Genomic DNA, 21,197 nt, shown 5'->3' with positions numbered 1-21,197 from the left:
TTTGCACACTCTTGGCATTCTCTCAACCAGCTTCACCTGGAATGCACTTCCAACCGTCTTGAAGGAGTTCCCACCAAAGGGTGGCTACTTTGAATAATCTAACATGTAAAATATAATTAGATTTATTTAACACTTTTTTGGTTTCATAGTTTTGATGTCTTCAATATTATTCTACAGTATATAAAATAGTAAAAATAAAGAAAAACCCTTGAATGAATAGAAGTCCAAACATTTGACTGGTACTGTAAATCAAAACATTCAGAACTAAATTAATTGTACCAGTCTTTCATGTAGAAAAAAATCTGTATTCCATTCTCCACATATGATAGCCTACCAAGGCCATTGCATATGCGTTAGTTCAAAACACCACAATACTTCTCACTACTATGAGTAAACAGATCCAGTATTTGTGTTGCGAGTCATACGTGACTGCAATTGTTTTGATAGGACAATGTAATTGGCTGCACTGTCATTTGCTGAAGGCCATTCTTAATTTAGATCCATGTGTGTGACTGACCAGTGACCAACTCTGCCTCTGTCACTAATACAGCTGAGCTGATGTAACTGCCATTTTTTTTAACAGAGCCGGGAGGGTCATGTGATACTCGTTAGATTGGATGTGGACGTGTGTGTCATGACTGTGTATTAATAGCTTCATTTGAACCCCAACAAGCACCGGTTCGGGAAGTCCAGCATTGCTTCAAGTCAACTCAGTGAACACCTGGACACCCTTACTTTTATGGTAATGCAAATGTAACTGTAATTTTCTCAACAAGTTCAATTCAAGTGAAAGCTACCCATACATTCTGAATGTGTGAAAGATATGCATTACAGCAAGTTTGTCAATTAGAAATTGAAGAATACAGGTCACAGAGAGATTGTTGGGCGGAACAGTAAAAATGTTTATTTACATGGAAGAATTTACCATCACAATCTAAAGAACAAGGCTAATCTTTGATCCCCATTTTAAGCTTTGCATTTTTGTATTTTAAATAAACTACATACAGTATGCTAGCAGACAAATGACCCACTGATCTCTTTCAAATCATCCAGTGTAATAACATATTGTGCTTTTAAAGACTCAAAATATGATTCACATCCTTTTTTTGGATGCTCAGGGGTTGCTATCCATGGAGAACATTTACCAAAACACACTACTGTCAACAAAATCAGTTTACTACCAATGACTTGGAAAAAGTCCCAGTAGTCAACTAAGTGTTAAGAGAATATATTTTTACGTTCCACATCATAGTTTTCTGTGTAGAATTTGGTTCAAAGATAGATAGGCACTCAGAAGAACTGACATTCCTTAGAAAAGGGCACAATCCCCAGCAACATTGGGAGACTACAAGAAGAACTCCTGCAATTATGTGCCTTGTTTAGGCCTACCTTTTGGTGGCATAGGTATTTCAAAGGCAAAATAAACGTTCCAGTGTTCGGAATGTTTCGTAAACTTTTCTGAAGACATTTTCATACTCTGTCCTTTGAATATCGGTAACCTCTAGTCCAGCCCATGATCATCTGCACAATACCAGTCTACAGAAAATGTCTATCTTCAATTTTACATGAATCAATGTACAGTAACATTTTGTAGTTGGATGGCTTTTCAGAAACATCTAGACATTTCTCATCATCATACTTTCTATAGAGGTGCATGCCTAGACAGGTAACCAAAAATGCATGAAATTGTACATACTAAATGCACAAAAATGTCAACAGCACACAAAAATCCATCTTGAGTTACATACAGTATTAGGAAGCCAACCTGTCCCCAAATATACACAGATATATTATATGCTAACCATTTAATGACAATCAAATTCAATAGTGCAAAACAACACTTACATTACACTGGCAAAACATCATGTATGTAATTCTTACAAAAATAAAAACTCTAACACTACCTCCCCTTTACCATCCATTAGGTGAGTATCCAATAGAAGATTTACAGCTAGTCTATTGTCTTATAGGACATCTGAAGGGACATTACAGGCTGGCAACATGTTGACATGCTTTGACTGTACCAAAAACAAAGCACAATGGAAAAATTATGTGATTAAATCACAACATGAATGACTAAAGTAATTTAAACTAAATGCTGTCCTCTTGAAAAAACAGCAAATACCTTGTTGGTCTTACTTTCAGTGTGCCTTCATATTCATGTACAGACATAATTTGTGCGTCACATCAGAATGTAAGGTACATGGGTTGGTTGGGTACTAAATGATCCCCAGATCAATCTAGGAATATGGAACAATGGCATCAAAATGATTCATGCAACGCAGCAGATAAAAAATAAGGCCTGTTTTAGAAGACATTATGAGGCAAAAACAAAGCAAAGGTGAAGGCATCTGATGTCTCGCAAAGCCTTCTGGTCTACACAAGGAGTAGCATTGCGCTAATGGGTGAAAGATTGTTTATTATGCCACAGCATACACCATTGCTGAGCTCTCTGGGAAGCATTGCTTGACTCTCTCTTCCCTCTTCTTCTCCTCTTTGATCATATCCTCCTCTCAGCATACACTACATCCTCAAGTCTAGCCTACCATGGTCCCCGCAAGAGCCTCCAACACATCAAACAGGTCTGGTTACCAGCCTGCCTGCTACTGACAGCTTACACCAGTTAGAACCTGCGGAAAATGTTCTACAATATTCCTGTTTTCTCACATGTCCTGTGGAACATTTTCTTCAATATTCTTTTACGTTTTCCTTACATCTTGACTAATGCAAAGGGATTTCACTGTCACACTGGTATCTACATTTGAAATGGATACAAAACTCATGGTGGGAACCTGGGGGTTCAAAAGTAACTGCCTCAAGCAGTCGTAAAAATTAAGTAACATGTGCAGTTGTACAGTCTTTGTAACAGCAAGAGTACCTGTCGGGACTTTGCCTTCCTTGGAATGTCCTGATGGAGTGTGTGTGTGTGTGTGTGTGCTGGGGGTCAGGTCGGTTCACATCACGATGGAAAAATCATTATTATTTCTTCAGCTTGATATTGATAAATTAGGAAGTATTCTTAGACTTGTTGGCCTTCCTCTTGCTTCTTATAAAACATTGTTGTCATGCTCCAAACTTCTTTCAGCAACTGCACAGATTAAAAAAGACACTGTCATTAAGAAGGAGGCTAATGATTTAAACAACTTGTACAAGAACACACTTTTCAACACGGCAGACTGAGCAGTTCATTTAATACAGCTGGCCTTATTGAAAAATGAATGGGGCTGCAACATGCATGACCCCTTAACCCCTGAAAGTCCCATGATGACACAGTGAGACACACACACTCTTCACACGTCCACTCATTAGACCTGGCTGTATGCACTTGATAGGTCATTCCTTTATAATAGCATTGTGGGCTGACAGGGTCTGATTCTTAAAAAACTGAGCAAGTGGACATTACATAACAGTAGACGTTCAAATGGTGCTGGTGGTTAACATCTGTTTAAGTGGTTTAACGACCACAGAATTATATCTTAGAACTAATTTAATAGGATCTCTATGAGCCTGGCTCCTGCCAAAGGCTGCCAGTGGATACCATATGCACAATGTGCAGTGTATTTATGAATGCAGTGCCACCTTGTGGTCCCTATGAGAGGAGCAGTGGAGTGTTATGTATTTACCATGAGATGAACATAGATGAAGAGGTCCTTTTCAGATTCCTTGCTCTGCGATCATTGACTTGGGCCTGAAAATGACATGACTATGAATAAACATGTCTCTGTAACATTGTTTCCCCATCATTCCCTTCTATATTGCTAGTGACAGGAAATATTGCTTGACCATATGGACATGTTGACTACTGCTTGGTCTATACCAGGGATCTCCAACCTTTGGCCCTGTCCGGGGGTGTCCTCAGATGGGGCCACAGTGTCTCCTGACCCCTCCTGTCTCAGCCTCCAGTATTTATGCTGCAGTAGTTTATGTGTCGGGGGGCTAGGGTCAGTTTGTTATATCTGGAGTACTTCTCCTGTCCTATTCGGTGTCCTGTGTGAATCTAAGTGTGCGTTCTCTAATTCTCTCCTTCTCTCTTTCTTTCTCTCTCTCGAGGACTTGAGCCCTAGTGCCCCAGGACTACCTGACATGATGACTCCTTGCTGTCCCCAGTCCACCTGGCCATGCTGCTGAGTTTCAACTGGCCTGGGCCCTAGGACCATGTCCCAGGACTACCTGACATGAGGACTCCTTGCTGTCCCCAGTCCACCTGGCCATGCTCCTGCTCCAGTTTCAACTGTTCTGATATTATTCAACCATGCTGGGTCACATTTTAACATCTTGGCCACGTTCTGTTATAATACCACCCGGCACAGCCAAAAGAGGACTGGCCACCCCACATATGCTCTCTAATTCTCTCTTTCTTTCTCTCTCTCTCGGAGGACCTTAGGACAGTGCCCCAGGACTACCTGACATGATGGCTCCTTGCTGTCCCCATTCCACCTGACTGCTGCTGCTCCAGTTTCAACTGTTCTGCCTTATTATTATTCACCATGCTGATTTAAACATTTGAACATCTTGGTCATGTTCTGTTATAATCTCTACCCGGCACAGCCAGAAGAGGACTGGCCACCCCACATAGCCCGGTTCCTCTCTAGGTTTCTTCCTAGGTTTTGGCCTTTCTAGGGAGTTTTTCCTAGCCACCGTGCTTTTACACCTGCATTGTTTGCTGTTTGGGGTTTTAGGCTGGGTTTCTGTACAGCACTTTGAGATATCAGCTGATGTACGAAGGGCTATATAAATAAATTTGATTTGATTTGATTTGATTTGATTTGATTTGATTTGGTCCCGGAGAGTTACTGGGTATCCAGGCTGAAGAGGGAGTTAAAGATCCCTGGTCTATACGATATTATAAACTGGGAGGTTCAAGCCCTGAATGCTGATTGGCTGACAGCCGTGATATACAGTGCCTTGCGAAAGTATTCGGCCCTCTTGAACTTTGCGACCTTTTGCCACATTTCAGGCTTCAAACATAAAGATATAAAGCTGTATTTTTTTGTGAAGAATCAACAACAAGTGGGACACAATCATGAAGTGGAACAACATTTATTGGATATTTCAAACTTTTTTAACAAATCAAAAACTGAAAAATTGGGCGTGCAAAATTATTCAGCCCCCTTAAGTTAATACTTTGTAGCGCCACCTTTTGCTGCGATTACAGCTGTAAGTCGCTTGGGGTATGTCTCTATCAGTTTTGCACATCGAGAGACTGAATTTTTTTCCCATTCCTCCTTGCAAAACAGCTCGAGCTCAGTGAGGTTGGATGGAGAGCATTTGTGAACAGCAGTTTTCAGTTCTTTCCACAGATTCTCGATTGGATTCAGGTCTGGACTTTGACTTGGGACATTCTAACACCTGGATATGTTTATTTTTGAACCATTCCATTGTAGATTTTGCTTTATGTTTTGGATCATTGTCTTGTTGGAAGACAAATCTCCGTCCCAGTCTCAGGTCTTTTGCAGACTCCATCAGGTTTTCTTCCAGAACGGTCCTGTATTTGGCTTCATCCATCTTCCCATCAATTTTAACCATCTTCCCTGTCCCTGCTAAAGAAAAGCAGGCCCAAACCATGATGCTGCCACCACCATGTTTGACAGTGGGGATGGTGTGATGAGCTGTGTTGCTTTTACGCCAAACATAACGTTTTGCATTGTTGCCAAAAAGTTCAATTTTGGTTTCATCTGACCAGAGAACCTTCTTCCACATGTTTGGTGTGTCTCCCAAGTGGCTTGTGGCAAACTTTAAACAACACTTTTTATGGATATCTTTAAGAAATGGCTTTCTTCTTGCCACTCTTCCATAAAGGCCAGATTTGTGCAATATATGACTGATTGTTTTCCTATGGACAGAGTCCCCCACCTCAGCTGTAGATCTCTGCAGTTCATCCAGAGTGATCATGGGCCTCTTGGCTGCATCTCTGATCAGTCTTCTCCTTGTATGAGCTGAAAGTTAAGAGGGACGGCCAGGTCTTGGTAGATTTGCAGTGGTCTGATACTCCTTCCATTTCAATATTATCGCTTGCACAGTGCTCCTTGGGATGTTTAAAGCTTGGGAAATCTTTTTGTATCCAAATCCGGCTTTAAACTTCTTCACAACAGTATCTCGGACCTGCCTGGTGTGTTCCTTGTTCTTCATGATGCTCTGTGTGCTTTTAACGGACCTCTGAGACTATCACAGTGCAGGTGCATTTATACGGAGACTTGATTACACACAGGTGGATTGTATTTATCATCATTAGTCATTTAGGTCAACATTGGATCATTCAGAGATCCTCACTGAACTTCTGGAGAGAGTTTGCTGCACTGAAAGTAAAGGGGCTGAATAATTTTGCACACCCAATTTTTCAATTTTTCAGTTTTTGATTTGTTAAAAAAGTTTGAAATATCCAATAAATGTCGTTTTATATCTTTGTTTGAAGCCTGAAATGTGGCAAAAGGTCGCAAAGTTCAAGGGGGCCGAATACTTTCGCAAGGCACTGTATCAGACCATATACCACGGGTATGACAAAACCTTTATTTTTACTGCTCTAATTACGTTGGTAACCAGTTTATAATAACAATAAGGCCACTCAGGGGTTTGTGGTATATGGCCAATATAATATGGCTAAGGGTTGTATCCAGGCACTCCACTTTGCGTCCTGCATAAGTACAGCCCTTAGCTGTGGTATATTGGCCATATACCACACCCCCTCGTCCCTTATTGCTTAATTTGGCTATCACACACAGGCCATTGTAGAGCAACTGTCTACTCCCTACCTCTCTGCCTTGGCTGAAGAAGACTCCTGTGGGTTTGCCTGCTGCTGATGTTGCTGCTCCTGCTGCCGCTGTTCCTGCTCCATCCTGTACAGGCAGAGGGACACAATACAGATGTAGGATCTTCATTTGATCACCCTGGAGGAAATGTAAAACTTGTAGTGTATTTGAGGTTTAAAAAGGCTTCTGATGTTTGTAATTTACACTTTGACATGTCAGACATGATTTTCCCCTACAAAAATGTCCATTAAAATAACAGCAAATTGATCAGAAATACAGTGTAGACATTGATAATATAGTAAATGACTATTGTAGCTGGAAACAGCAGATTTTTTATATTTTTTATAGAATATCTACAAAGGCAGGTCCATTATCAGCAACCATCACTTCTGTGTTCCTGTCACGCCCTGGTCTTAGTATTTTGTGTTTTATTTATTATTTTGGTCAGGCCAGGGTGTGACATGGGTTTATTATGTGGTGTGTTTAGTCTTGTTTTTTGTTGTTGTAGGTATTGGGATTGTGGTATAGTGGGGTTTTCTAGAAAAGTCTATGGTTGCATGAAGTGGTTTTTAATCAGAGGCAGGTGTTTATCGTTGTCTCTGATTGGGAACCATATTTAGGCAGCCATATTCTTTGAGTGTTTCGTGGGGGATTGTTCCTGTCTCTGTGTTAGTTTGCACCAGCATAGGCTGTTTCGGTTTTAATGTTACGTTTATTGTTTTTGTATTGTTCGTGTTTATTCGGTTATTAAACATGTATCAAAATTACCACGCTGCATTTTGGTCCGGTCCTTGCTACACCTCTTCAGAGGAGATAGAAGAAAACCGTAACAGTTCCAATGGCACATTGTGTTAGCTAATCCAAGTTTATCATTTTAAAAGGCTAATTGAAAACCCTTTTGCAATTATGTTAGCACAGCTGAAAACTGTTGTACTGATTAGTGTTAAAACCTGTTAAAAATAGCCTAAAATGACTAATCTAACTGCCTGTAGCTCAGACCCTGAAGCAAGGTTATGCATATTCTTGGTACCATTTGAAAGGAAAAACTTTGAAGTTTAGGGAAATGTGAAAGGAATGTAGTAGAATATAACACAATAGATCTGGTAAATGATAATACAAAGAAATAAGCATTTAGTATTTTTTTTTGTACCATCATCTTTGAAATGCAGGAGAAAGGCCATAATGTACTATTATTCCAGCCCAGGTGAAATTTAGATTTTGGCCACCAGATGGCATCAGTGTATATGCAACGTTTTAGACTGATCCAATGAACCATTGCATTTATGTTCAAATTGTTGTAACAAGACTGCCCAAATGTGCCTAATTTGTTGATTAAACACCAGTCTCAACGTCAACAGTGAAGAGGCGACTCCGGGATGCTGGCCTTCTAGGAAAAGTTGCAAAGAAAAAGTCATCTCAGACTGGCCAATAAAAATAAAATATTAAAATGGGCAAAAGAACACTGGACAAAGGAACTCTGCCTATAAGACCAGCATCCCGGAGTCATCTCTTCACTGGTGACGTTGAGACTAGTGTTTTGGGGGTACTATTTAATGAAGCAGCCAGTTGAGGACTTGTGAGGTGTCTGTTTCTCAAACTAGACATTCCAATGTCCTCTTGCTCAGTTGTGCACCGGGGCCTCCCACTCCTCTTTCTATTCTGGTTACAGACAGTTTGCGCTGTTCTGTGAAGGGAGTAGTACACAGCGTTGTATGAGATCTTCAGTTTCTTGGCAATTACTCGCATGGAATAGCCTTAATTTCTCAGAACAAGAATAGACTGATGAGTTTCAGAAGAAAGGTCTTTGTTTCTGGCCATTTTGAGCCTGTAATCGAACCCACAAATGCTGATGCTCCAGATACTCAACTAGTCTCTAAAGGAGGCCAGTTTTATTGCTTCTTTAAATAGCACAACAGTTTTCAGCTGTGCTAACATAATTGCAAAAGGGTTTTCTAATGATCAATCAGCCTTTTAAAATGATAGACTTGGATTAGCTAACACAACACAGGAGTGATGGTTGTTGATGATGGGCCTCTGTACGCCTATGTAGATATTCCATTAAAAAATCTGCCATTTCCAGCTACAATAGTCATTTACAACATTAACAATGTTTACACTGTATTGCTGATCAATTTGATGTTGTTTTAACAGACAAAAAAATAGCTTTTCTTTCAAAAACAAGGACATTTCTAAGCGACGCCAAACTTTTGAACGGTAGTGTAAATCAGATGTAAATGTATTTTACCTTTCTCTCCGAGCCTTGATCCTCTCCTCCTCAAATCTATAAAAAGAAAGAAAAATCATACGATTCCTATTCCTATTCCTATTCCTATCCAAGTCCTTTTCAAGTTGTAATACAGAACCTATCTTACATGTATTCCTTGGCTGAGAATAACATAATTAACATATCAATTCCCATTTGAAAAACTTTGATATTTAAATGTCTTCTTCTATGACTTCTTTACTGCCTCAAAGTCTCTGCCAGGCATCCACGTCTTTTCACTGAAGGAATAATTATTTGCTTGCAAGTTTACATAATTTATTAGTCTACTCCAGCAAAATTGTAAATCACTGCAAGTCTGTGAATGATGGTGGGAGCCAAGTCTTCAGCTCAGTTACTAACGATGATGGTTGATGATACTTACTGCATTACACATTCTGGGACCTGCACATGTTCCATGGGGACTATCTCTGCCAGCTCATCCAGACTGTGTACATACTGGATCTTATTCATAAACTTCACACTGCAAAGAACAACAGGATACAACAACAACAAGTTATATTTATGTTTTGTGTACAACTATAAATTGTCAGTCACAGTGACGATATGTATACTATAACTGTGTTATTAATGTGTCGTTGTGTTGTGTGGTCACCTGATGAAGGGCCTGGATATGGCCAGCACAGTGCGGATGAACCAGGTGGGGTGGGCAATGACCAGAGACTTCAGGTTCTTCCTGAGCCTACAGAGACAACAGATTTAAGCAGTTACATGTGAGTAGTTTAGCAGACGCTCTTATCCAGAGCAATTATGGTTCAGTGTTTTGCTCAAGGGCACATCAAAATATTTTTCACCTAGACGGCTCAGGGATTTGAACCAGCAACCTTTTGTTTACTGGCCCAACGCTCTTAAACGCTAGGTTACCTGCCGACAGTTGAAATAAGGAAATACAGCTTAGTATAAGTGAATCCCTTTCCCACTGACTGCCAGTAGTGCCATTAACTTTTCTTAAACTCAGTTGATATTTATGTCATGCACATCCATCCTATGTCAACAGCATGAACGATCAAATTAAAAAAAGCTGTTGTTCAGTAGTTAGTATAAAATATAAATATCCTTACCTCCTATCAATCATCTGATAGCATTTCTTTAGCCATCCTATGCCTGGCATCTTGCCCCGCGGTGTGGCTCCATTCATGTAGATGATCAAATAGTCCTCAGCCACCAGCATTTCTAGACTGCTAACCACATACCTGAGATGGCAATGCGGAAGGGAAAAATATTGAGGTTCATTTTATTGCTGCCATTGCAAGCACTAACGAAATCTCAATCAGGTTATATTTTCTGGCAGCGTAAATGTTCAATCCAACATTCCTACATGATGTATGAAATGCTCTCTCTGAAGAATGTTTTTTTTTTATGATAGCATTTTGTGCATGATAACCTAGTTTCAAATATAACTACATAGCAAGGCTTTCTGATGGGTGCCTCGTCATATTTTTAATAACACAGTTACTCACAGGAAGAGGTTTTCCATGATGTAGTGGTAATCTGCACAGCTGCTGTCGGGCAGGTAGCAGGCGGAGAACACTATGATGGCATTCAGACCCTCACCATAGTAACCTGCAGAAGAGAGTAGAGCCTGTTAGTTCATTCTGTTGGTGTCACTATGTTGGATGCACAGCCATTTACAGACGTAAACTCAGTTTGAGATGTAATAATTGGCACCATGTTGGCAGAGAAAGTTCAATGACAATTAAATGTTAATGAGTTTAACTATGTCGAATCGAAATTGCAAAAATCACTGAAGCTGGAGACTCATATCTCCCTCTCTAACTTTAAGCACCAGCTGTCAGAGCAACTCATAGATCACTGCAACTGTACATAGCCCATCTGTAAAAAGCCCATCCAACTACCTCCTCCCCATACTGTTATTTATTTTTTTGCTCCTTTGCACCCAATATCTCTGCTTGCACATTCATCTTCTGCACATCTATCACTCCAGTGTTCAATTGCTAAATTGTAATTATTTAGCCACTATGGCCTATTTTTTGCCTTACCTCCCTTATCTTACCTCATTTGCACACACTGTATATATACTTTTCTATTGTATTATTGACTGTATGTTTGTTTATTCCATGTGTAACTTTGTGTTGGTGTTTGTGTTGCACTGCTTTGCTTTCTCTTGGCCAGGTCGCAGTTGTAAATGAGAACTTGTTCTCAACTGGCCTACCTGGTTAACTAAAGGTGAAATAAAAAATAAAATAAATACGTATACAGTATCTATGGCTCTGGCTGGATGCTGTTGGCTGGATACTGACCCCCATGGGTGATGACGCGGAGATACGGCCTGATGACCTGCATGTCGATACGGTGCTCCTGCTCCCCGATGATCACGGTCCTCCACAGGCGCCCGTTACCCCCCGTCCCATCAGCACAGTCTTCCTCCACTCCGTCACCAGGCCCCACTTTGGCGATGGCCACCGGGGTATCATCTGGACATACATAGTGGAAGGTTGAAAGGTGTTTATGCTACAATGTGATGCTAATGTATTTGTATGAGTGAGACAACATTTATTTATTTTATGTCATCCACCTTTGTATTTCTCTTCAGTATCTTAGCTTTTTTGCTGTTTGGCTGTGGACATAAACATTAGTGTACTATGCAGCTATTTATCTACCAGAAGTGGGTGCCAGACCGTGTCTGCGCAAACGACATTTAGCCAAATAACAGGTTGTCTAAAGCAGAAAGACTGGCACCCAGGCTACCAGGCTGGCAACCAGGGCTGAAGGCTGACAGGGCTACCATTAATCCATGCCCCATGAGCCCTACTCACCTTCCCACTCCAGCTCATTGCCATTGGTGATGAACTCCAGAGAGTCGTTGTCGTCGGGGGTGTCGATGTCATCGACGTTGATGTCCAGGTCGTCGGGCGTATCCAGGAAGTCGTCAGACAGCATGGAACCCTCGCTGTGGTCCAGGGACAGGTTGATATCCGGGGCCACTAACGTACGGCGCTTGCGATGAGTGGACACTACTCCACCTCCACCACCTCCACTTGCACTAACATTCAGAGAGTTGGGGGGAGCTGCGGCAGAGGAGGTGAGACTCATTAGTAACTGGTAGTGTACACACACAACATCCAGTTGAATTCACAGTTGCAGGGTTTATGAAGTAGCATGTGAAAAAAAGGTTTTAAAGCATCAGTGTGTGAGGCAAGGCTTATTGTTATAAAGTAATATATATATTTTTTAACAATATATTTAGTGGCCTTTTTAACAATATAACAATAATCAGAAAAATATGACAATTGGATAATACCTGTTATTCATTAAGTAATACTGCTGAAGTTAATTACACTGTATGCAGAAAAGTATGTGGACACCCCGTAAAATTAGTGGATTCGGCTATTTCAGCCACACCCGTTGCTGACAGATGTATAAAAGCGAGCACACAGCTATGGAATGTCCATTAACAAACATTGGCAGTAGAATGGCCTTACTGAAGAGCTCACTGACTTTCAACGTGGCACTGTCATAGGATGCTACCTTTCAAACATGTCAGTTCTTCACATTTCTGGCCTGCTAGAGCTGCCCTGGTCAACTTTAAGTGGAAATATCTAGGAGCAAGAATGGCTCAGCCGCGAAGTGGTAGGCCACACAATATCACAGAACAGGAGCGCCATGTGCTGAAGCGCGTAGTGCATAAAAATCGTCTGTCCTCAGTCGCAACACTCACTTAGCTTCAACAACTGTCTTAATTTTGCTTTGGTAGCAGCTAATGGGGATCCATAATAAATACAAATACAAATCTGCCAGTCTAACGGACGAATCTGGGTTTGGCGGATGCCGCTACCTGCCCAATGCATAGTGCCAACTGTAAAGTTTGGTGGAGGAGGATTAATGGTCCGGGGCTGTTTTTGCATGGTTCGGGCCAGGCCCCTTAACTCCAGTGAAGAAAAATCTTAACACTAGAGCATACAATGACCTTCTGGACGATTCTGTACTTCCAACTTTGTGGCAACAGTTTGGGGAAGGCCCTTTCCTGTTTCAGCATGACAATGCCCCCGTGCACAAACCGAGGTAGATATAGAAATGGTTTGTTGAGATCGATGTGGAAGAACTTGACTGGCCTGCACAGAGCCCTGACCTCAACCACAGTGAACACCTTTGGGATTAATTGGAACGCCGACTGCAAGCCAGGCCTAATCGTCCAACATCAGTGCCCAACCTCACTAATGCCCTTGTGGCTGAATGGAAGCAAGTCCCCACAGCAATGTTCCAACATCTAGTCAAGTGGGAAGCCTTCCAAGAAGACTGGAGGCTGTTGTAGCAACAAAGGGGGGACCTCCATATTAATGCCCATGATTTTGGAATGAGATGTTCGACGAGAAGTTGTCCACATACTTTTGTCCATGTAGTGTAAGTTAATTGAGGTACTTAATGCCAGTCACATAGTCTTTTAAAGTTACTCACAGGCTTTGTCATCGGTGAGACCACAGGAAGACTCCATGTCACCGTCTTCAGGAAGTGGTCTGAAAATCAACACAGTGGCACAGCATTCTGTCAGAGCCACAGCCACACACAATAGCATGACATGACTGAACCCTAAAGCCAGCCAGTCAGACTTTATTCAAATAAACCAAACCCCAAATAGACCTGGAAGCACACTAGTACAGTATCACATCATTGCAGATGGTGCAAAATTAACATATGCCAGCAACCTATTGTTCACCTAATACCTTTTTTGCACTGTTGGTTAAAGCCTGTTAGTAAACATTTCATTGTAAAGTCTACACCTGTTGTATTCGTCGCACGTGACAAATAAACTTTGATTTGATTTGAATCATGTCAGTGGGGTTGTCAGTGATCTGGCTCAGCACCACAAAGGGAGCACAGAGAGAGAGGCTGGATGGTTATTAGCATCTCCCCAGGGAGCTCTTTAGATGATAGCACTGCCATGTTGAGAGGAGGGAGGGAGAGGCGGTGGTATGTCAAACCCCCCTGTTCTCTGTACAGGGAGGCAGACACACTGTTAGGTTACCCCTTAACACGAGGTGTAATTTCCCTTGTCACCTATTGTAATGTGAAACAATGAGAAGGAGGAGGGGAATCAAGGGTATAATACAGGGAGAAACAACAACAACTTCAACCAAATACCAAGAGGCACAGAGGAAATATAAGGTATATAGTTCCACTTTGCTTTGCTGCATAAGCCTAAGATATCCTTTCATCCTAACATCCCAGGGTGAACAGAAAGTCCAGAACAGAGTGTTGCGAAAACAACATGACTGGCAATAACAAATGACAAGAGCATCCGTTACACTGCATGGTGTCCGACCTAGTGTCCCTGAAGACAGACTACTGCTATCACTACTGACAAGCTCCCATTGTTCGATAACCATTTTCCTACATAAAATGAAATCCATGAAGATTAAATTAAATAGGATTGATATCTAACAAAGGGTATTATAATCTGAAATGTCAAGCGGTCAGGCCATATTCTTCTCCTAAGATGACGAGGGCTGAAATAACATATCATAAGAGCTTACCTTATGAAAAAGGAGAAGAATGATTTCAAAGATGATCCAGGCAAATAATTGACTTCACAACCCTAGATCCTATATTATTATGCATTCCCTTATCTCAGTTGATTATAGCGAGCCTCAGGCACATCATCCTTCAGAGCTGCTGCTTTTCTCTTCCTCCTCTTCCCTAAAGCTGACTTGCCACCATTTTCCTGGTGATGCTGTGTTTTTGACTCCTGGCTGCATCACATGACATAGCCCACTGCCATTTAATGAGAGCTGCACATGCTCCCTGCCTCCACTCCCTCAGATGGAAACCTGGACTCAGGGGTAGACGCAACATAGTAAATGTAAATCCGGGACACTCCAATTAGTCTGATATGTTACTTTCGTATGGAACTGTATGTATTAATTTGTGGATGTCCATCATTGATTTCGTATGATATGTAATGACTTTCAAATCGCATGATATGTTATGAATTGCAATTCATACAATATTTTCCAAATTGCAATTCATACAATATGTTATGAATTTGCAAATGTTATTATATGTTACAATATCCAAGTTGTTGTGGCTAACATTAGTTAGGTGGCTAGATAACTAATACTAATGGTAGCTAGGTGGCTAATGTTAGCTAGGCTAGGGATTAGGGTTACTGGTTAAGGTTAGGAGTTAGATTAAATGGTTAAGGTTAGGGTTAGGGGAAGGTTAGCTAGCACACTAAGTAGTTGCAAAGTAGCTAATTAGCTCAAATGCTCAAGTTGTCTGTGATTAGATTTGAACACTTAACCTTTGGGTTGCTAGACGTTTGCGTTATACATCCACCCCAAACAAACACCCTACTTTTGATTTTGCTTTTAGTAACCTTCTGTCTTATATTTAACATACCAATTGTAACATATCATACTAATTTGTGTGTCCTGGATTTACTTTTACTATATTACGTCCAGTCTATGTGGCCAGGCTGCAGATGGAGAGAGAAAGGATGCTGCCTGGTGTCTCTCTCTCTCTCTCTCTCTCTCTCTCTCTCTCTCTCTCTCTCTCTCTCTCTCTCTCTCTCTCTCTCACTCTCACGCCTACAGAGCAAGTATCTGATCTCCGTACACCTCATAGGGACAATAAAGGGACATATCACGCCTAAATCAAGTTCTCTTCGTAATTCTTCAGTTATTGGGGGCCAATTAATCTTTATCAATGCAGTGTTTGTGAATATTTAAGGCACATACTATTGTGATATAGCTATTGTAATTTCAAAGAAGGTTGATTTCAGTAGATGGGGGTATCTGCTGGGTATCCCAGTCTATAATTAGACCAGCTGCACGGGGCTAGCCCACTGGGAAATCCTCAAGCACATTTTGCTGAAGCTGATTATAGTAATTCAGCAACAAACATCACTGCAAACATGAGTCATTGTCATCTACCAGTTGTGATGAAATGCCATCCACCCATCACATCTCCTCAGTACTGATGCCCAGGTGTTAAAAAAAGTAAACACAATGCTGAATGCTGATTGGCTGACATAAAATAACCTATTTACTGTTCTAATTACCTTGGTAACCAGTTTATGTAAGGGATAATCAACGAGGGGCTATGTGTTCTGTGGAAAATAATGAACAACGTGGAAGGTGTGTTCCCCGACCTTCCACGGTGTTGCATTATTTTCCAGAGAACACATAGCACCCCGAGATGATTGTCCCTTTTATACTGTAGCTATAATTTAACATATTTGCCACTAAAAATGTTATAATTTGCCAGTGGAAATGTGTTCAACATCCCTGAAGGACTGTAGCTAGCAAGTTTACTAGATAGCTACAGTAGTTGCCGTGGTAACCAAACAAATCAACTTGCTAGTTTAGCTAACCAAACCATCCGTCCTAGCTTGCCATTATGAAAATCTACAATGCAAATAATGTTTTCAATTAAACTTTTGCTTTCAAAAGCAACTCAAATAAGGAACATGTAAGAATGAACTATAGCCATTGAATTCTACCGTGAAAATATGCCGTGCATTATAGGGAAATAATGCATGCTCTAGAATGCGCTTCAAGCCAATCAGAAACAAGTATTGAACAATGCCATGACAACAAATGGCAATAAGGCACCAGCAATAAGACACCGGTTTGTGGTATGTGGCCAATATACAAGTACATATTTAATAAGTACAATGTAACGGAAAGTTATTACAATACTTGACACACAGTAATAAGTACCCTGTAAAGTACAGCATTATCAAAGTCATCTGACACCCACCTGGGAAAGTCATCATCCTGCCACTCGTCTTTATACTCCATGTTATCCATTCTTACAGTCGCCTCATTCCATGGAGGGGAGGAGAGGGGCCTGCGGCACACAGCAACAGACCATGCATAATTAACTAACCAACAATAATCAATCAATCACTTGTTACAATGGAGCACTTTGATCTTTGGAAAAGTGCTACATCACAATTATAATGATCACTGATCACCATCACTACTATTATTATATTATCAAATTACCTCAAACCAAATCAAAACAAACCTCAGGTATGAAGTGCAAGTGGCAACTTCAATAAGCCCATGTTTTGTGTAACACAGATAATTCCTCCGTTTTAAGATGTTATAAGACAATAATGAGTTTGTACAAAAGGAACAATGGTACAGTTATTAGGATTTTTATTTCATTTATCGGTATTTATGATTTCAATTGAGAGGCTTAATCTAGGCCACGGGGCGTTTATCCCTCTATGTAGCATGTGAGGAACATGTGACTCAGGTCCCCTTGCAGCTTCACTCAAAGTCAATCACAATGAAGGAATTTCCTAGGTGGAATCCAAGAGTCCAGGAGAAATCAACTCTGAATCCCTCCTCCTCGGCTACTAATCCTCAGCCCAGTTGCCACCTTTTTGATGTGTTCAGGTTCATCCTGTCTGTCTGTCACTAGTTCAAATAGACAGTGACAGGCCTACAGCGTAATAATACTGCCTACAGGTAGCTCAAGCTGTGTTAACATCATGTTAGTTAGTGCACCGTAGTGTAATCACTGACATTCTGTTTTTAAGGGAAATTTGTAAGTGTAACGTAGGTTTCAGTTTTCATTAGCATCATCCACGGTGTTGAATAAGAATGAGGCAATGTAATGTTATTAAGAGTCAGATACACAGTATAATTACTGCTGAGGTTGTATGGTTCATTGCATTAGAATGGGACCAATGTTGTTTAATGGAATTGAAGTCCTCCTCTCTTTGTACCTCTTCACTCATGTAGAAAATCAACAAAGCCTGACTGGGGGTGTACTGAGTGACATACAGTAAGTTCCCTTGGTCAGCTGTGGACATATTTATAGAAACATATACACTGACGGAGGACCCCTTAAGTACAGTACCGATCTGTGGGTAAGTGGCAACACTTACTCTGAGAATTCACACAACACAAATACAAAACAAATACATGAGATAACACTACGATTTGTAAGGCAATGTCCTACACACATCACAATGTTTCAATGATTGTTTACATCATGTTGTTGTCCGGCAATACTTTCAAATGCATTGTAAGATGTACTATGTTTTTATAATGTCTTTGTAAAATCATATTAATTGTCAAAGATAGAGGAGTGGTTAGGTAGGTCAGGCTCTATATATATAATGTATACATCTACACCATACACACTCTCAGAGGCTATAGGGAAGTGTCCTTTATATCCAAGGGCATAGCAGAATACCCCAGCCATAACCCACAAAACATGTCACTTCGATTGAGTGTGCAACCGTGAGCCTTATTGTGTGGCCAGAATCATTTGCATACCCTCCTACACCCAACTGTCTGTGCTTAGTGAAGTAATACAGTATCATATCCAAACAAATGAAAAGAGAGCTGGCATGTTATCACGATGGAGGGAAGAAGAAAAACAAATTAGCATGAGAGGTGCTCAAAGTAATCAATTGCCCACATCTTTCATTTATAAAACACTATGGATTGTTTTGTGCCCTCACTATAATGTCCATGCACAAATATTTATAGGATCCTAATACTTTAAGGTAAGACACTGACAATGAAATGATGGTACTACTTCTCTGGAGGGCATACAAATGGAGGTTATGCCTGTAGGCAGGAAGGGTATTCAGTATTCTGCCAGGCATTTGAGTAAATGAAGAGGAATTATAGTAGTGTGCAGTATGCACCTGCAAGGAAAATGCAAGAGCAGAATACAATGGAAACATTCCTCTTTTACATTTAATCCTACTGAGTTGATAGACAATGGTTTTCATGAGCTACTATACATTTACCACACACACACACACACACACACACACACACACACACACACACACACACACACACACACACACACACACACACACACACACACACACACACACACACACACACTGTACAAGGAGTGTGTAATAAAGAGGGTAGAGGAAGAACGCAAGGGCATCTGGTCTGAGTGCCCGTAGTACTCACATGGGCAATAAGAGATCCTTTGAATCTCTTCCTTCCGTCTGTCTGTGCGTCCCTGTGCGTCCACCCTCCTTACTCACTGATGTAAAGATTGGACAGCTAGGAATTGTAATCCTCCAGACCAGGGTTGATGCATGGGTCTAGTGAGGCGCCCCCCGCTCTCTCTACATCCCCTGTGTCAAGGCAGCAGCAGGTGTCTGAAGACAGGGGGCAGCTCTGTTCCCTAAAACCCCCTGGCCACCTCTGTTGGGGAAAGAGAATGTGAAAGAGACTGGCCGTGAAGAATGAAGTGACAGGCTCCTTTAGAGTTCCACTCAACCCTTTAAATTGAAGGCATCAATGCTGGTATCATTATGACTGTTTCTGGTTGTCTATTCTGCCCATGTAATTCTATTTATACTCTAAATCCTTTTGTGATAATCCCTCCTCTCTCCATCCCATAATAGCTATTTCATCTGTGCCAATTCCTCTTCAGCAGTTATACTGTATCCTCTCTGCTCATGTTGGTTTATTCCAGTCCATACTGGGATACTCCTCCTGTTCCTATCTGCCTGTTTATTCTAAAAACACCACAAATATATCAAGTCTCTCTTTGTGTTTTTACTCCATGAGCTGCTGTGAATGGTCCTCTATGCCGACTGTTCCCTGGCAACAGCATCTCTCTCTCTACACGCAACACATCACCTTCCCATCCCCTACCCATACACTCACTTATTCAGTCTCACTCTCTCACTTCAGTTCTCTCCACCAATCATATTCCCCTTTCATCCACACATTTCTCACCCGGCTGCTTATGCTCCACCCATTCTTGTCCTTCCTTCTCCCCTTTTTATGCCCAGCTGCAGTACTGGACTTTCCCTGTATGGAGCATTCTGCCCTAAGCAGCAGTGGTGGTGGGAGGTGGCCATTCAATGCCAGTGGGACACACCATAAGGTCTATATGTGGCACTTGTCTGATGGACTCTGCACAGCTTGTAGATTTTAAACAGAATAGACTATAAATGTTCAGAAGCTATATAGGCCTATACGGATTGAAACTGATTTAAACTAAAACGAATTTGCTCTACACAGTGCACTGATAGGCTACCAACACAACATTTCACCATTCTATTTAGGATGGATATTTGCATGATTCTTACCTCTATACTTCTAATAGCCTACATTTTGCACTTGGTTACGCAAACCACCCGATCTCAGTCGCAGAAGCTACTGTTGGCTACACGCATAGCGGTTTATTATTGCAACAATGTATCGAGAAACTGAGACTGTTAGAACAGAATTTCATGCAAACAGAGTAGGCTACACATATATAGCTATAGTTTTAAATTGTGAAATACATTGTCCCAGCGCATCTAGAGTTAAAATGGCAATCTGCAGTTGTTACATCCATTATTTTAGCTTAATTATATATACCCGTCGATTTCTTGAAGAACTTCTAATGCCTCATGAGTTTAGTTCAACTGTCGTACCCTATCATAACCCAAAATATATGCTTGTTTTACTCCAATGTTTGTAAACAATGTAAACGTAGAAAAACCACAATGGCCTCAAATAATGGTAAAAACTATCATTTTTATATAATAGAGTTATTGCATCCATAGCTCTGTCTATTAATTTGAGAGTGGTTCCATTTCTCCAGGCCCATCCCTCAAATCAAAACAGAAACAGGGAGCTTTGCTTTGTTATTGTTTTAACTGCGAATTGCTCCTTTAAATGTCGAAGCATGCGCGCGATTGTAGATGACGGACACGTGACAGAAAGTCTGTCCCGGACTCCCAGTACAGTAGATTCCAAGATGGCTGCAAGCAATTATTATGGATTCACGCATGGTGCCGGTCCTCAGTACAGGTAATTACATCGATTCTGGGTATGGGTAGCATGCACTCATCTCGAGTCGTTGTCCCGTCTTATTGCGACGAGTAGCTATGCCTCATTGCTTGTGCGATATTGCAGCTCGAGGCCTTGGGAGTTCATTGCAATGGATATGCTAGCGAAATAAGGTAGCCAGGCAAGCAGGTCCCAGTCTTACCCGGATAAGGAGCGCTTTCTTCGCACTTGGAATAGAATGAAACCCCAAACTGTCTCATTTAATACGCCAAAAATTAGTTATAGAGTTAGCTTGCTTACATTATTTGTGTAACAATCAGAAACAACCAGTATCTTACTTTGGCATAATGGCTAGCTATCTTTTTCTCTAGCGGCAGGGACGCACGAATTAGCTGAAAGCGAGTTTCTGGTCAGTTTTATAATTTTGAAACT

The 21,197-nt window shown here is 41.1% G+C and overlaps 2 protein-coding genes across 4 annotated transcripts in view; one reads left to right on the top strand and one right to left on the bottom strand.

Moving 5' to 3' along the window:
- Positions 1–884: 884 nt before the first annotated feature.
- Positions 885–19,587, bottom strand: LOC118401411 (caytaxin-like). Of its 2 annotated transcripts, XM_035798893.2 has the most exons (13): positions 18,942–19,587; positions 16,747–16,836; positions 13,444–13,502; positions 11,805–12,056; positions 11,289–11,462; positions 10,488–10,590; positions 10,089–10,220; positions 9,623–9,709; positions 9,392–9,490; positions 8,992–9,027; positions 6,750–6,833; positions 3,624–3,688; positions 885–3,088 (listed from the first exon to the last, which is right to left on the bottom strand). In XM_035798893.2, coding segments are annotated over exons 1-12 (1,152 nt in total). In that variant the 5' UTR covers positions 18,944–19,587; the 3' UTR covers positions 885–3,088; positions 3,624–3,654. The 2 variants fall into 2 exon arrangements, with proteins under 2 accessions (XP_035654786.1, XP_035654787.1); XM_035798894.2 differs by lacking the exons at positions 16,747–16,836; positions 18,942–19,587 and adding an exon at positions 14,520–14,737.
- A 1,100-nt stretch (positions 19,588–20,687) lies between these two features.
- Positions 20,688–21,197, top strand: part of LOC118401410 (zinc finger RNA-binding protein-like) — a 43,699-nt gene continuing 43,189 nt past the window's right edge. For both annotated transcript variants that reach the window (XM_052475135.1, XM_052475134.1), the window contains exon 1: positions 20,688–20,786. In XM_052475135.1, coding sequence (XP_052331095.1) covers positions 20,734–20,786 — 53 coding nt within the window. In that variant the 5' untranslated portion in view covers positions 20,688–20,733. The remainder of the gene's footprint in view (positions 20,787–21,197) is intronic.

Source organism: Oncorhynchus keta, chromosome 22, assembly GCF_023373465.1.
Source record: "Oncorhynchus keta strain PuntledgeMale-10-30-2019 chromosome 22, Oket_V2, whole genome shotgun sequence".
Taxonomy (NCBI): Eukaryota; Metazoa; Chordata; class Actinopteri; order Salmoniformes; family Salmonidae; genus Oncorhynchus; species Oncorhynchus keta.
This window is presented reverse-complemented; position numbering and strand designations above follow the sequence as displayed.

What these genes read in the sequence shown, in the direction of transcription:
- LOC118401411 (XM_035798893.2), bottom strand. An exon ending in TCTCACCGATGACAAAGCCT is followed by an intron (nt 12,057 to 13,443) that starts GTGAGTAACTTT and finishes CCTCTGCCGCAG; the next exon opens with CTCCCCCCAACTCTCTGAAT. An exon ending in TATCAGATGATTGATAGGAG is followed by an intron (nt 9,710 to 10,088) that starts GTAAGGATATTT and finishes TTGTCTCTGTAG; the next exon opens with GCTCAGGAAGAACCTGAAGT.